Here is a 17,292-nt window from a genome sequence, read left to right as displayed (position 1 = left end):
TCTTTTTTTGTCGGCATTTTAATAGAATTTCTGATACAGTGCAGTCTGTCAGTGATTTTAACCGTTTATACAGTGTTAAGAGTTTCTGCAATATCAACATGTTTGTACAGTTTCTGTAACAAAATAGGGATTATTGCAATTACAACACAATTATGCAACTACATAGGGATTTTCACAATAGCACTATAATGTAACTTAATAGGGACATTCGCATATAAAGCACTGTCATGCAACTTAAAGGGACTTTCGCATATAATAAACTGTAATGCAACTTAAAGGGACTTTCGCATATAATGAACTGTAATGCAACTTAAAGGGACTTTCGCATAAAATGAACTGTAATGCAACTTAAAGGGACTTTCGCATATAATAAACTGTAATGCAACTTAAAGGGACTTTCGCATATAATAAACTGTAATGCAACTTAAAGGGACTTTCGCATAAAATGAACTGTAATGCAACTTAAAGGGACTTTCGCATTTATTAAACTGTAATGCAACTTAAAGGGACTTTCGCATATAATGAACTGTAATGCAACTTAAAAGGACTTTCGCATAAAATGAACTGTAATGCAACTTAAAGGGACTTTCGCATAAAATGAACTGTAATGCAACTTAAAGGGACTTTCGCATATAATAAACTGTAATGCAACTTAAAGGGACTTTCGCATATAATGTACTGTAATGCAACTTAAAGGGACTTTCGCATATAATAAACTGTAATGCAACTTAGAGGGACTTTCGCATATAATAAACTGTAATGCAACTTAGAGGGACTTTCGCATATAATAAACTGTAATGCAACTTCAAGGCACTTTCGCATATAATGTACTGTAATGCAAATTTAAGGGACTTTCGCATAAAATGAAATGTAATGCAAATTTAAGGGACTTTCGCATAAAATGAACTGTAATGCAACTTTAAGGGACTTTCGCATAAAATGCACTGTAATACAACTTAAATCAGTGTGATGAGGATTGATCGCAAGGGACCACAGCAAACAGAGGTGGTCGTAAGGCGTGAGAGTGAGTAAAGGTGGTAGCAAGGGATGACAACGAGCGGAGGTGGCCGCAAGGAACGAGAGCGAGCGGAGGTGGCCGCAAGGGACGAGAGTGAGCGGGGCGGTTGCAAGGGACGAGTCCCCAAGGGCGAGGGCCTTCATCGCCGCTTGCGGCTTTAATTTTTCATTGACATTAGTTAGAGTTTCAAAATATCATTGCTGAGGCACCCAAAATAATGTTTTCAAGCCGCAATTATGCAAATATCCACTCAACAGGAAGCTATATACGATTTTAGCAACGCGGTTTATAAAGTGATAGTGAACAATACTGCAGTGCACCATGGGTAAGACATAAAGTTATGCATTACACGTGCGTGGTAAATCAAGTTGAAATCACACAATCTCCGAGCTTTTACATGTTACCCTGAAAGCGCTTTTCCAGGACAAAACAACTATAATTTAGTAAAAGCAATTCTGCAGGCCTCAAAAAGACTCGGCCATATGGCTCAAAGTGAACAGATGAATGTTCAATGAATGTTTCCGTGCAGCTAATTTGTCTGACGCAGTGGCTGTTTTTCACAATGGAACCGAAAGCCGGAACCTCCTTTACGAAACCCACTCATTTTTGCATATTAATATCAGGGAATCTCCGTCCCTCCTCCTCCCATGTTATTGTAACCCAGATTTCGCTCATTTTGCCATCTTCAAAGCGAATGGGATGGGGATGCCTCTCTCCCCTTCTCTTTTTTTTTTCTTTTCTTTTTTTGCTTCTGAGTGGTGCCAGCTTCAAGCGTTTCCCCGTCTGTTGCGTCGTGTGCTGTGAAGTATGCTCCCCGCTTGCGTTCACAGGCCTCCATGACGTCATTTCGTATTGAAGGGTTTGAAGACTCGCCGCCACATGGGGCCTTTGCATTTCCTGGCAACTGGAGCTATGTGCGGCAAAGTAGCGGCTTGACGCTTAGGTTCACTCAACGAACCTTCAAACCAGTTACATTTTAGTTTGGAAAAAAGTGATGATAACTTGTTTTTTTTTCTAAGTTGTGTGAAGTTTAAGATTTTTAAATGAATAACAGATTAAAAGAGATGGAGTATTATGCAAAATTGACTTTTTAGAGCGTTTTACCATGCTGTTCTCTCATCAAAAGCATACCTTTTGCCCTTTTAAGGAACAGGCTTCGTAAGAGGAGATGAGACAGCCATGTTAACTTCACAACCTCACGGGATCATTACTATGAAAAGGGTTGAATGGGACCTGCTGATCTCTATTATTTAGATCATTGGTGTCGACCCACTCATGCATGATTAAATGGTAAATGGTCTCAACTTTCGCTTGTTACTGCGACGTATCGAGCATTGCTTTAATTGGTTGAAGTCATCTGTTAATTACGCCCACCGTGAAATCGTTTAGATCATGTTTGCTCCCAGACTATATGTCTTTGAAATATCTATGCATGTAGTTTGGCAGGCCAGGCAAGTCTCAACTTCTTCTTTAAAAGTGTGTGTTGAATTTATGGTTCATTAGATAGTTCTCATCAACAAAGAGCTTGTAGTATCATGTAGTGTTAGGGTTACCTTTACCGTATCTCCTAGCCATGAGTGCTAATCCATATGCTAATCAGCTTCTGTTGAACAGTTTCAGGTGGATTTGAGCTTAAACACTGGCAGAGACCCTGACATAGACCTTGGGTGTATAGTTAAAGATCAGTGGGACACCACAATTAACCCCTAAAGAGCAGTTTGGTCTGAATGCACCTCAGGCTAATCGGGGCTAACTATTTGCTGACAACAAACATGAGCTTAATGTCAACTGGGTGTGGTGCACATAGACATCAGCCCCCTGCCCCCTGCTGGCTGGGAGACGAGACGGGCTTGACCTTTGCTTAAACGTATCAGAGTCAAATCTTTAGCCTCGTCGAACTAGTCTTAAAGGCACTATACCTGACTTTCTTCAAGTAATGGAGCAGAAATATACATATTTTTTTCTTTTAGTACATTGCAAACGTAGACATTTGTGAGAACACAATCCATCTATTAATGGACCATTTGTATCAGTTTAATGAACTTGTAGGTGAGTTTTCTTGCATTTCTGTTCCAGAGACCCAGAAAAGTGACCCTGTAAGTTGTGAAATGTGCCCATAAACTCATCCTTGTGATGAATTGGGATGCTACAAATATGTTAAGAAAATTAGGAATTAGTTGGGACGAAAACATTTTAATTTAGTGTATTCCTCTTTCATTGTCTGTTATAAAAAATGTCAGGTATAGGGCCTTAACCTTTTAACACCCCACCTGAACCAAGCACATTTTCTCCAGTTTGCTCTTACCCAAATTAAAAACGTCTGGAAAGAGGATGTTGAGGAAATGCAAGTTGAAAATAGTTTAAAAAGAAGCAAATTAGGAGCAAAAGATTATGACAAAGTAAACATATGAAGAAAACGTGGCGGCGCAGGTGGGTGAGCGGAGATGCTTTTATCGATTGCGGGAGCTGTAGGAGGAAGTGACTAAGAGCTATAGGAGGGAAGGCAGGAAGTGATGCATGCTGGGATTGCTGTTGGCTGCTCCCTTGAAAAACAGAGGAGAGCCGGAGTGTACTCGTGAGCTTTTGTTGTGTGTCCTCATCCGTCACACAGGCATCCATTACCAAAATACTCTCCCCCCGTCCCGTCAGCGCCGCGCCACTTCCTCCTCCACCGCTGACGGACAGGTTCACAGCGCCGGGCAAAACATCATTAACAGGAGAGACTTGAAAGGATCAGACACGCTTTTGAAATTTTTTACAAACCCGGCATGGGCTTTCGTTCCAGTGTTTGTTTGAAAGAACGTGCCTTGTTGCAAATTTTCACCAGACAAAATCACCAACAACAACAGAAATACCTTCTTTTTTTTTTAGATCTATACTTCAACGTAGAGAACACATTTTTAATTCACTTTCAAGACTTTGCTGGTCATCTTGACTTCTTAAAATGGAGACCGTTTACTTCAAAGCAGGTTTTTGGACTTCCTGTTCGACACCTGTCAGTGCAAGATGAGAAGTGATGCTGCTGTCGTTTTGAGATCATTTTTACTAAGCTGTTACTCTTAGAGAAATCCAAACTATGGCCTCAGTCTAGAGCAGGGGTGCTCAAAGTGGGGGGAACAATTAGGTTCGGACTAATAAAAGAAAGAAAATAAATCAATAATATATATGTCAAATGTCCAAATCGTGACTTCTCACAACATTTTGATTGCCATTTATTTCAGTTCTGTTCATCACAGAGCTACCAAAATCACACATAAGGTGTATTGGAGTGCAGCATTTTCAAATCATCAGGGGACCCCACCCAAGGCCTCGCAACCCCAACTTTGGGAACCACCGTTATAAAGACCTCTATAATGCTACAACATACAGTATAATGATATCTATGTTGGATGAGTTGGACATTGTTGTGTCTGTGAGAGATAGAGCAGGTCACAACACCCGAGTGTCAGTGTCAGCAGTGGAGCGAGGTCATGTTCAGAAAGAACAACACAAAATATTTTTCCTTCTATGCCATTGTTGTTCCACACATAATGATAATGAAATATGTGTTTCTCTGGTTTTTACATACAGTTTAGACATTATTTAATTTTATTTGTCTTTTAGAGCTGGTTTAGTCCTAATTTTCTCTAGATCTCAGGTACGGTTGTACTGTGTGAAAAGTGTGAGAACCACTGCCATATGATAAAGGTAAACCCCTCCATACTAGATTGGTATATAATATTCATCCTGCCGCTAAAAGGTCATTAGTTTCTGACAAAGCTTATTGAACCGAGTGAATGCCTATTTGAGAAAACTGTAAAACTTTGAGCTTATACAGGCCACAACTGCCTTGAGATAGTCTTACAGAAACATGGCTGGCATTCTGTGGCAATGACCTCTCTTTACTACTAATCACTCTCTTACGCTTGGCAGTCGTGTGTAAAGCAGTTCCTCCAGGACATGACAATTATATGGAAAAGATGCAACTTTATTGATCTCACATGAGAGAAATTCACCTATATATTTTGTTTATTATTACATTCAGAGTTTCTGGGTGAATTTTCTCCAGCAAAAACACTTACCCCCCTGCCAGGACAGCACCCTGGACCAGTTTAATGTGAACAGTTTCCTCTGGGCCGCAGCCACAGGTCCTGCCAGTCGTGGTTTGGGCTGGACTCGGGTCGAGATGGCAGGGCTCACAGTGTTCCTGCTGCGAATGCCAAACACAGGAGGCCTCTCACTGCTCTGGCTGCTTCCTCTTTCTGGTTCAAGTGTCGTTTGACTCATCTGAAGCCAGGCTCTGCTGCCGGGCCGCGCTCCAGGCCTGTCCCACTGGTCCTCTTGACAAGACGCCTCTGAAAATGCAAACACGCACTTAGAATCTGCACGAAGGGCTGTATGAAAGATCCCCACTCTTAAATGTCTTCATTGCATTATATATAAGGCTTGAAGGGCTGCAAGGTGATGTATTGAAAATGAATTATAGATTACAATTTGAACACTTACAAACATCCATTTGCAGTTTAATATAATTCGTAATTATTCCCTATTCCCTTTGTCTCTATGTGCTCTTGTTATGCATAAGGCTAACTAACCCTGTCGTGTATACCTCTACAAACATGTTCTGAAATGCATGTACATGTTATACAGGTGCTTGTCATATAATTAGAATATCATGAAAAACTGCATTTACTTCTGTTATTCATCCCAAACTAAACTAATATATGATAGACTCAATACATGTAAAGTGAGATATGTAGCCTTTATTTGTTGACATTTTGATTATTATGGCTCAGTTTGTAAAAAACCCAAATTAAAAATCTCAGAAAATTGGAATATGTAGAATATAATATATAGGACTGTAAGCCATAATCATCAAAATTATAACAAAGGCTTGATATATGTCACTTTGCATGCAATCAGTCTATATCATATATTAGTTTCACATTTTAAGTTGAATAACAGACGTAAATGCACTTTTTCATGATATTCTAATTATATGGTGAGCACCTGTATTTCAGTTTTATTATTAGCAACAAAAAAGGAGATGAAAACGAGTATGAAAAAAACAACAAAAGTGCGACAATAAAACGTGACAAAAAGGCAGTGAAAAAGTGATGAAAATGGAACAAAAAGCTACAAAAGAGCAACAGAAAAGTAACAAAATGCAATGAAAAGAAATGTCAAAAAAGTGACGACAGCGTCGCAACAATGCGAGGAAAAAGATCCATTTAGATACGTTTTTTAGGTCTTTGCTTTCAAACAAGGCCTGTAGGCTGTAAAGACTCCAGTCAAGAAGCTTTTAGATTTGGGTAAAGCTGAACTGGAGAAGATGTGGTGGTGGTTAAGAGGTTAAAGCAGTTCTTGTTTACCTTAATAAATCCTTTTCGTAGTCCCTCTGGGGGTAATACAAATGTTAATGGGATGATTGGGGGGGTCTTTCATCTCCCCCTGGTGTCTCTGGCCAGAAAACCACAATTGCAAGTTCGCTTTCACCAGGTCGGAGGCCCCAATGCACACTAATGGAATTACGACGAAGAAGCTAGCAGGCTAATGGACAAAGCTAACTGTGGGCTAGCACCACTTAAGCAGTATTTATAGCCAAGTTTGAGTGAAAAACATTATCTCCATTGTGTAATTGGATGTACAATTTCCTGTTCCCCCTTTGTATTTTCTGTCAGCGTAGTATTTACTCCCATGGACAATTAATGAGTAAAAAAACGCAACATGCTACGACACCTGCAGTGGCGATTATGGCCTCTAGGAGCATGAGTCAAATTTGTTGTACCTTTCAGAAAAATAATAAATTTTTCTATTTGTCTTAATTCTGACTTTTGAAAAGATCTCACCACAATGACCAGTACGTGACAAATCTCTAAAAAAAAAAACTTTATCGTAGAAACATTTTGTGGCCTGTGTTTGGTGCAGGCACATCTTTCACTCGATGCTACATTGCATTGGCCTCTCACAGGTTTGGACGGTTGAACTTGTGCTGTGCCCAGAACATGCCACGCTCCGTGTTTTCAGCAGCTGTGTCCCTCCTGAAATTTAATCACATCCCCTGATTTCCTGTGAAAACATTACTTTGACTAATCGAATACTTTGAAGCTATGAGTCAGATTTTGGTGCGTTAAAGGCATTCAAACTTTACTGCAGGACTTCTCTCTGTAGCACAAAGGTGATGGCAACGTTTGATCCAAGGTTGTTTTAATTTTCTCATCAAGAGAAAGGATGTGTGAAAGGCTCTGGACTCTTCCACAAAGCAAAGTGTAGTTATTTAAAGTACTTTTCTGGGTTTTAGCTTACTTTGCAGCACAGGTTTAACTTGGCATTTGAGTGGAAATGGCTTTATAACGCTGTGATGTCACCTAAAACCCAGCAATAATCTGAATATTTACCCATTAAAGACATCACAAAGTGCATAATACACGGCCACAATGTGGAGCTGTTTCCCCTTTAATGAACCCTGACAGAGAGTAGCGATCGATAAACTCGCTCATATCATTTTCCACCAAAAAATGCATTAAAACTGTAAAACGCACGGCTGCTCCTTGTTAAATCCTTACTTCAACTCTGGTAGTAAAAACTCAATAAAATGAGGTGGCTAAAATGAGCAAATACGTCAATGAACAAACTTTAAATCTCCTTCTTTTTGTCCTTGTGTCATCGCCGGGACCTACTACAGTAAGACCTCAAAGCAAGAAGGTCCCGGGTTCGATTCTCTGGCAGGGGAGGGTCTTTTCTGTGTGAAGTTTGCATGTTCTGTGCAAACCCCATGTCTGTACGTCAGTGTTCACCCCCTCAACCTCAACTCAACTTGACTCTCAGCTCAAAACTTTAAGAAGGTAAAGAAGGCGCACCTGTAACTCTCGTGTGGGTTTCCTCTCCGTAGGCGCCGGGATGGTGGTGGATTGGGAGCAGGACACCGGCCTCCTCATGACGTCGGGAGATGTCAGAGTCATCCGCATTTGGGACACGGACCGAGAGATGAAAATCCAGGTATCGCCTTAACAGACGCATTAACATTTAGGAAACAACTATTTAAAAGCTGTAACTTTAGCCGAAAAACACCTCGCCTCGAGTCTTTGCCTCGCATTTTAGATGAGGAAGCATTAGCGCCATGGATTCGGTGTAAAGGCCGAGCCCCATGGTGCCGCCGCAGGACCTTTTTGTTTTGAAGACAAATGACCGAAGTTGCGATTAAACTTATGCAGTGTAGAGAAAGTAAAGGAGAAAAATCCAACTTGTGTGGTTATTTTGCTCGGAAATAGGGCTCGCCTCGCTATAGTTATGGCAAAAGCAGGCGATGCAATAACCATTTACTTTAAAAATCTCTAGGGCTACAAGGTGATGAAGAAAGCGCTGAACCCGAATGATACTCGCGCGCTGATAAATTGTGCTGTCAAATGCTAAAACCAGGCATTAACTCCGGTCTCTGTCTTAATACAGTCAGATCAGTTGCATATTGTCAGGCGTCGGGAGCTTTCACACAGTTCACTGGGTGTTATTAGAGGATTAACTGCGGATCGATGCCTTTGTGCGTCTCAAATGTAGATGTCGGAGCTGCAGCAGACATTACATCACATTAAGATGCACGACACATTTATTCATTGCAGTTAAGCTTTCACTTGTTCACATTAAAAACTCAAATCAGGCCAGTGCCTTTGTTTACTGTAGCCTTTGGCCAAGTGATAGTATAAGGAAGTATCTAAATCGAGTTAATTTTTACTACATAACAAGGAAAAAATACTCAAGTTCTTAAAGGCTTGATTTTATTTCAAGAAATGGAATGAAATTTGTTTTGTCCTCCTTTAGTATATTGTAAACTCAAACATTAGTGGGATAAAAACACTGTGCATCTAATATTAAAACCATTTGTATCAATTTCACTTTCAGGGAGTGGTGGAAGAAGAACTCAATGTTCTGATTTAAAAGTGCAGATACAGGACCAAAAATGTACTTGAAGGGACTATACAGGTTTAAAAATGTAAAAAATTATGTATTTTCCTGCCCCAACATATTCCAGCAATGTCCTAATGTGTGGAATGAACCCAGACCTGTTCACCACAACTGCCTAAAATCCTGCACTGTCACTCAAAAAGTTGTTTCGGTCGGAAGCGCCGTCATGCACAAGCTTAATATAGAGACTGCAGTTACACGTATGACCTGAGGTGGCAGTAGTGAGTATAAAATGGGCAAAATGTACTTTATGAGTAAAAAGTAAATGTATTGAAGAGAGTTTAATGTGCAGGATTTTTTTCAAATAATTTGAATCAAGCCAGGTCTAAACGAGTAAAGCACTAACTCAGGTCAAAAACAGGAACAAAACCAGGTTTGAACCCGGACTAAACTAGGTCTAAACCAGGTATAAACCAGATCTAAAGGAGTAAACCACTAAACCAAGTCTAAACTGGGACTACACCAGTTCATCATAGAAAGGTCACAAATACAACACTTACATTTTAAAATGTAGTGGAGTAGAAAGTACAGATACAGGCTCTAAAATGTAGTGAAGTAAAAGTAGAAATTATTCATCAAAACTTACTTGAGTAAAGAAAAAGTACCTAGAATTTGCACTTTTTACTGTGTTACTTTCCACCACTGCTTTCAGGCTAGTTTACTTTCATTTTTTGTGAACGTGCCACTGAAAAGTGACCCAGCAAGTTGTGAAATTTGTGTTTACTTGTCCCAGTGATCGATTTGTATACGACAAATATGTTCAGCACAAATTAACTGCACAAATTTGGAATTTTCTGCATTAACTTGGCAATATCTTTATATATTATTCCTAACCGTTCATGATAAGTCTGCTACTCCTTACAAGTACAATATCAACGCCTCCCATTCACAAGTTGGATCGAATTTGTCAAGGGAGTTCTGCTATTGATTCAGGTTTTCAAAATAAAGGTAAAAGTACCACTAAACTTATTTTTTTGCATGTTGATTGGAGTCGTCTACTTTTATTGCAGTTTCAGATCGTTCCTTTCTTTAGTCATTTGCCTTAACAACTGACACCCGTGTGTAGAGTTAGTAAAGTGACGCAGCTCAGGCCCATTAGAGCTGGTTTATCTAATGGTCGTCTGCGCTAATCACCGACTTGACGGATGGAGCAGATACAGGGACAAATGGCCCGGCCTGTGGCTACGCATCGACGCCGGATTCTAGTTTAAATGAGCCGATAGTCTACAAAGCACAACATCGATTCCTTGTAACGGGGTGTTTTTGTGTGTGTTGGACAGGACATCCCGACCGGAGCGGACAGCTGTGTGACCAGTCTGTCCTGTGACTCCCAGCGCTCCCTCATCGTGGCGGGCCTCGGCGATGGGTCTGTGCGGGTGTTTGACCGGAGAATGGGCCCAAATGAATGGTAAAGATTTAAAGCTACACTGCGGAACATTCCGGGTTAGACAAATTGTGCCTTAGCCCACCCCCCTGTTCAGAGAGGGCTTCTCCACTTTAAAGCAGTACTAAGTAACTCTTCCCCCTAGAGGCCATAAGCGCAACTGCAGGTGTAGTAGCAAGTTACGATTTTTTAACTTATTAATTGTCTTGGAGAGTAAATACTACGCTGACAGGAAAGGCTAAGGGAGAGAGGGTTACTGTGCATCCAATTATACAATGGAAATATTTTTTTTCACTCAAACTTGGCTGTAAATACTGTTTAAAGTGACGTTAGCCCGCAGTTAGCTTTGCCCGTTAGCATGTTAGCTTCTTCTTCGTGATTACATTAGTGTGCATTGCTTTCTCCGCACCGGTGGCAGTCAAGTTGCAAACATGGTTTTCTGGCCAGAGACACAAGGGGGAGATGAAAGACCCTCCAATCATCCCATAAACACTTGTATTACCCCCACAGGGACTACGAAACGCATTTATTAAGGTAAACACGTTACTTAGTACTGCTTTAACATAGATGGCCTCCTTTACGCCCCTCTCAAACCCCCTCTCCTCCCTGTCCAGTATATGGACATCCTGGTCTTGAAAGCTGTGCTGATGTTTCTGCTGATGTAAAAACACTGCAGAGTCCTGTCCAGAGGAGCTCGAGCGTCGATGTTGATACATGCGCTTGTGTAGAAGCTGCTTGGTCTCACCTATGTACAAGTCTCTACACTGCACTGGACTGCATACACAACATTACTGCGGAGGTGTAGGAAGAAGAAACTGGGTTGTAAAATGTCGGTCATTCGCAAGAATTACCGGCCATTAAAGATATATATACATTATGAACGTGGCTTATTATCAATAACAATCTACATTTAGACAGAGCGCTACACAAGTGCTTTAGTGGGTCCACAAATACTTTCTATCCTTCTGTCTCCAATTCTGATCGGTGAATGCAGTGAATGTATCATTGTCTCATGTAAAGCGCTTTGTGACTATGTCTGTGAAAGGCGCTATATAAATAAAATTCTTCTTCTTCTCTTTTGCCTCAAGGTTTAAGCAGCTACAGTTATAAATACGGAAGTCTCCTCTGGTCAAGTATTTACACCCTAAGTAAAGTTTTTAGAATGATGTAAGAAATTATCCAAAATTCACCACCTGGGCTGGTCCACATGCACTGTGGTTCAAAAAAGAAGGCTCTACCGAAAAGGTTATCTTCAATGAATAAATATAGCTTTGGACTTCAGCTACTTGACTGCGCGATGCCGCTTTAATGAATTTTGATTTTCCTCAACATCTGCACCTCTGACATCATTCATCATCTTTCGTAAGAAATCATCCAACAGCTGCTTGTTTTCTGCCACATACTGTTTAAATGTTTATTTCATTTTATCCCAGGAAATCGTGTTGCAACATTCCATGCACAAATCCTTTATAGGTAGTGGGCAGAGGTGGGCAATACTCGTTTACTGTACTTCTTTGGACAAAGATTCTTTAGTTGTCAGAAAGACGGCTTAAGAAGTTACGCTGGAAAATAGGGCTGCACCATTTTGACAAAAAACTCAATTGTGATTTTTGTTATATTTTATTTTATATTTATTACATTTCAAAGCAATTATAATGAGTGAAGAAAGTCATGTTACTTTTAGACTTTAGTCAAACAACATATTCTCGCTTATATTGCCCCACATTAGAACAATACACAATAATGTACTTTCAAAAATATTTGATTTTATGTGGACAGCGCCCTCTTCTGGAGGAGTTCGGCTTCCACCTTTCCCCCGACATTCAGGCTACCTCTGGGGGACAGCCACGTGACTAAATAAGTCCAGGATGGAATCACATAGGGTGTATCGCCCCAGTGACATTGAAGGTCAAATGCAGAGAACATATTTCTCTAGAGAGATTAAGTTAGTGCTTTATTGTCATTGTACAAGCTACAACGAAATAGTGTTCAGGTGTTAGTCCTGAGCCGCCTCAGCTGAGCCGCGCTGCCACTGTGTTCAACCTGACCAGCATGACCTTGGAGGACGGGGAAACTGTAGCACTCGGAGGAAACCTGGCTGCCTGCCGTCTGTCTCCACTTCTGATCGGTGAAACATCTATGACTTAAATGCCAGAGACAAAAGAAATAAAAGCTCAGCCTCTTGAGGTTCGGTTATTGCAGTCGTCAAAACCTCGATTGCAATTCTATATCGATAAACCTTGCAGCTCTAATGGAAAGCTTCTGAGAGCGAACACAAACGTGGACTTCTTGGAGTATTTTTTTTTTTATCACACAGTACTGTTTACTTCCACTTGAGCAACGTTATCTTGAAGTAACAATACTCAAGTGGTATTTTCACCTAAGTCTTCCTCACTTTTTTCTTCTGTGGGGCTCAACTTTAAACTTGTTGTGCCTGAGTAAAATCATATTAAAGTGACACTGTTCTCACTTGGGTAAATATTTTGGCTGCGTGCCCGCATTTAGCAGTGAGTAATCAAAAACAGATTTGGAAGAGATTTCACGTAGTTACGCTTACAGCATTTTTAAAGGCATTCAAACTCAAGACAGTTTTTCCCCTTGTGATTCTCTTCTGAGTCGGCAGCTATGATATTGTTCCTTTCAAACCAATCTACCATTAAATAATCTTCATTTCTGTCCGAAAAGAGAGAAAGAAAGAAAAGGTAATGATGATGATGAAGCATTAAAGGTTTTAAATTCACTAATGGCTCCGTTTAGGCAAGAGTTACTTTTTCATCTCAATATGATCATTCTGAAGTCAGTGGGTCGGTATTGACTTCTCAGAAAAGGTTTACCGTTTTCAACTCTGTCTAATTGCTGGTAACGGGCTGGTTTCTGTGTGTGTAGCGTGAGAAGGTTTTCTTTCTTTCTGTGCTCAAATCCTTCCAATATGGATTAAACACAGCATTTCAGAAACACGTTTGTATTCAAAGTCTTTTGCCGTAGTCTCACAGTGCCCTCCAGTGGCCACTCCCAAGTATTACACGTATCATCTGCATTGTAAAATAAATGCACTGTAATATTGCTAGTAGAAATAAATATCTTGTTCCCTCTTTTCTCTCTTCCTTTGCTGAATGTATTTCAAGAGCCACATTAGAAGAGAACTGTTTTGGCGCCGTAGTTTATATACTTGGAAATACTCTCTCTTCACAGTGTAATGATTGTGAATGTGTTTTGCAGCCGTGTGATGACGTACAGAGAGCACGGCGCCTGGGTGGTCAAAGCTCACCTGCAGAAGGAGACAGACGGACATGTAATCAGCGTCAGGTAATGCGTTAAGGCCTATTTCACTTTAAATCTTTATTTTACGTCTCTATGGATCGCCCTTATTGATTAATCGCCTCATCTTCCTCTTAGTGTGAACGGTGACGTGCGTTTCTTCGAACCTCGGAGCCCAGACTCTGTCAACGTGCTTCAAACTGTGAAAGGACTAACAGCCCTGGACATCCATCCACAAGCAAACCTGTTCGCCTGGTGAGTCTGAAACAATAGCAGCGGGTGCTATGGTGTTGGAGAGACTTTGTAAGACAGAAGCAAGTGTCAGGATTGTCAAAAGCAACTTAGGACAACTTCTAAACTATGTAAAAGTCTCAATAACAGCAGGTCGTCTGGTGTGTTCCCAGTTTGCAGTCAAAACTGAAAATGATCTAAGAAAGGAATTGTTGAAATGTTGAGGCATATGTTTATACACTGGGGTTTATACACAGTGGGAGCCAGTTGTTTTCATACACTATATGAAAAGACACATATGCCTTTTTTCTCAGTGTCTGACATGAAAACAGAATTCACTTTTCCTTTTTAGCTCAGTTATTTCTATTTGCTAAATGTCTGAAGAATTAAATAACTTTTTCTAGACATTTCTGTGTTACTTTCTACAAGTCAGAAGTTACACGAAGATTACTATATAGTCAGGAAATCCCAGATGTCGATGTCATGTCCTTGGAAGCATGCATGTAATGGCCGTGAACCCACGTCACGAACCACTAGGCTGCAAAGTGACGATGTTACTTCTGACACGCACAAAAGAACTGAAAATTCCACAAAATGCTTGATTAAAGGGTCAAAATGGCTCCTACAATGCAAATCGGGTTCATCCTTGGGTGCAATTTCAAGATACAGACGGTGCCAGGTTCATTGGTTCAAACAATTATACGCAAGTATTAAAGGTATGGAAATGTCCAGCCATCATCAGATCAGAAGTTCCTGCCAACTATTGTGAGAGGCTTGTGGAGGGTAATCCAAAACGACCCAAGTTATACAGTTTAACCTCTTAACCCCCACCTGAACCGAGAGCATTTTCTCCACTTCAGCTTTACCCAGTTTGTTGCTGTGTTGCCGCTTTTGATGTTTATTTGCGTTTTCATCTTCGTTTTTGTCACTTTTTTGTCCCTTTTTAATCACATTTTTGTCTCTTTTTTCACCTTTTTGTCCTGTTTTGTCACTTTTTTCATCACTTTTTTGTCACTTTTTCTTCACATTCTCATCTCCTGTTTGCTCGGTTCAGGTGGGGGTTAAGAGGTTAAAGCCAATGCTACCAAATATTAATTAAATGTATGTAAACTGTGGCTTTGTAATATAAAAAGTAATATAAAACTGTGTAGAAAATTCTATCTCTCATTCTTCTGGCATTTAACAAATGGCAATATTTTTTTTTAATTCTAATTTCCTAAAAAGTTAATTCTGGTTTCATGTCAGACAATGAGAATAAAATGCATATGAGTCTTTTTATATAGTGTATATAAACATCTGGTTCGCACTGTATTTGAGAGCAATAGATGAAGAGGTTGTTGCAGCAGGGCCTTTGAAAGTCATCATCACCAAATCATCACCCTTTTTCCTTAATCTGTTCCACGCATTACGATTATCATCCTTAAGATGCCGATTAACGCTTTACGACAACAACTAAAGAGATCTTAAGTATAACATTTATCCCGTTATGTATCTCACAGCCATGATCTCATCTCGGTGCTTGTTTTAAATCGGCTTCTGTCCTTTTCTGTCGTTCTCTCTCGTGCAGCGGCTCAATGAACCAGTTTATCGCCGTGTACAACTCAAATGGCGACGTGATCAGCAACATTAAATACTACGACGGCTTCATGGGACAAAGGATTGGAGCCATCAGCTGCCTAGCCTTCCATCCGTACTGGGTAAATATACATTATCTGCCCGTTGTGGGGGAATGATGGGTTTAACTAGTTCTAAATTGTATTATCAGTTTGAATATGCAACCGTACAAGTTAATAATAGGTGGATTTTTAGTATTTTGCTTGTTTTATTTTCTCCATATGTTATACTGGAGTGGTGCATTTTTGCAGCATGGATCTGGGATTCTGCAAATAGATGATTGTTTGTTTTTTTACTGAGGCTCTCACACATTATCTAATACCTTTGCTGTGGTTCAATGCCCAAAGATGCAGGACCTAAAAGTTGCTGGTAAAAACTTGGAACTTGGACCGTCAAAGAAACACATGTCTGTCCCTTAACTTAGTTTTTAATGCCTGCTGAAAGCTGCAATGACCACATCAACTGTAGAAGTGGAGTGTGATTTGGATTAACTGTGTTGTGCTGCAGCTGAAAACACATTAACGCGGCTAATGCCGTTCATTTGGGCTCGTTGCCACGGCGCTAGCATTAGCTGATCGCTGTATTGCTGCATTAGCCGGCTTTCAGGCTTCTCATTACACCACATTACATTTGTCAAATAAATACAAGACGGAATATGGAATGAACCTGTATTTATGATGTATTTACGGACACAGGAAATAAGACTCCAAAACGGCTGTTCCACACCACCTTAAATTTGGCTACTTTTAGTTTCCGAAATCGGGTATTGGTGATGGACTCAGTCTGCAATACAGTTGTTTAGTCATAAAGTGGTTTCACCTCTTAACCCCAAACAGAACCGAGGACCTTTTCTCCAGTTTGGCTTTACCCAAATCTAAAAGCTTCTTGGAAAAAAGCGACAAAAAAAAGAATGAAAATACAACAGCAAAAAAACACAACTAAAACATGATGAAAAACGCAACAAAAGAGCAGCAAAAACGTGCCAGAAAAAAACAATAACACAATAAAAAGACAGAAACACAACTAAAAAGTGATGAAAAAGCAAAAAAAAAGGCCACAAAAAAGAGCAACAAAAACGTGACGGAAAAGCAAAAATAAACGTTACAAAAGCGACAAAAACATCACTAAAGAGTAAGGAATTAAAGAGATGATCAGTGTTGGGCAGTAACTAAATACATGGATTTAGAATACTCATGTTGAGTAACTGTATTCTGGTAAAGTTACACTTTCATTTGAGAGTATTTAGGATACAGTTACTTTGCAAACATTAAGGGAATACATCCCAGTACTCAGTCATTCCATATTAGCTCCATATTCACAACATGATTAAGAAAGAACTTTTAAAGTTGACATGTTTTTCTTCCTAAAATAAAATGAAGATGTAAAACGCCTTTTACCACATTTGCACACGTGTCACATGATGCTGAATCTGCTCCATTTGCCAAGAGAGTTAAAGAGTTTCTAGTTGATGGAGTGAGTTTATAACAGGTGTCCCAACAATTGTAGTCTTCATTTTTGTAACTATACGCCATATTTATACAAAAATATTATGACAATCGATGTGAAAGTATTCAGAATACAGTACTCTGATGAGACAAAGTAACAGAATATGTTACAAAATACATTTTAAAGCAAGTATTCAGTCTTTAGTAACTAAATTCAACTTCAAAGTGTTCTCCCCACCACTGGCGATGAAGAAAGCAACAAAAATTTGACGACAACGCAAAAAAAAAGAAAAAAAGCTGAACTGGAGAAAATGTGCTCTGTTAAGGAGGGGGTTAAGAGGTTAAATGTTGTTTAAACCAGAAGAAAACACCAAACCTGAATTACTCAGAACACCGCCTTCGAG

At 39.9% G+C, this 17,292-nt stretch overlaps 1 protein-coding gene across 5 annotated transcripts in view; it reads left to right on the top strand.

The window, feature by feature from the left end:
- rptor (regulatory associated protein of MTOR, complex 1) overlaps positions 1–17,292 on the top strand; it is a 298,884-nt gene that overhangs the window by 280,236 nt on the left and 1,356 nt on the right. For all 5 annotated transcript variants that reach the window (XM_079553276.1, XM_079553279.1, XM_079553277.1 and 2 more), the window contains 5 exons: positions 7,890–7,996; positions 10,237–10,364; positions 13,560–13,646; positions 13,737–13,853; positions 15,397–15,526. In XM_079553276.1, coding sequence (XP_079409402.1) covers positions 7,890–7,996; positions 10,237–10,364; positions 13,560–13,646; positions 13,737–13,853; positions 15,397–15,526 — 569 coding nt within the window. The remainder of the gene's footprint in view (positions 1–7,889; positions 7,997–10,236; positions 10,365–13,559; positions 13,647–13,736; positions 13,854–15,396; positions 15,527–17,292) is intronic.

The sequence above is a fragment of the Gobius niger genome, assembly GCF_951799975.1.
Source record: "Gobius niger genome assembly, chromosome: 3".
Classification (NCBI taxonomy): Eukaryota; Metazoa; Chordata; class Actinopteri; order Gobiiformes; family Gobiidae; genus Gobius; species Gobius niger.
Note: the sequence above shows the minus strand (reverse complement) of the source record. Positions and strands in the feature narration are given on the sequence as shown.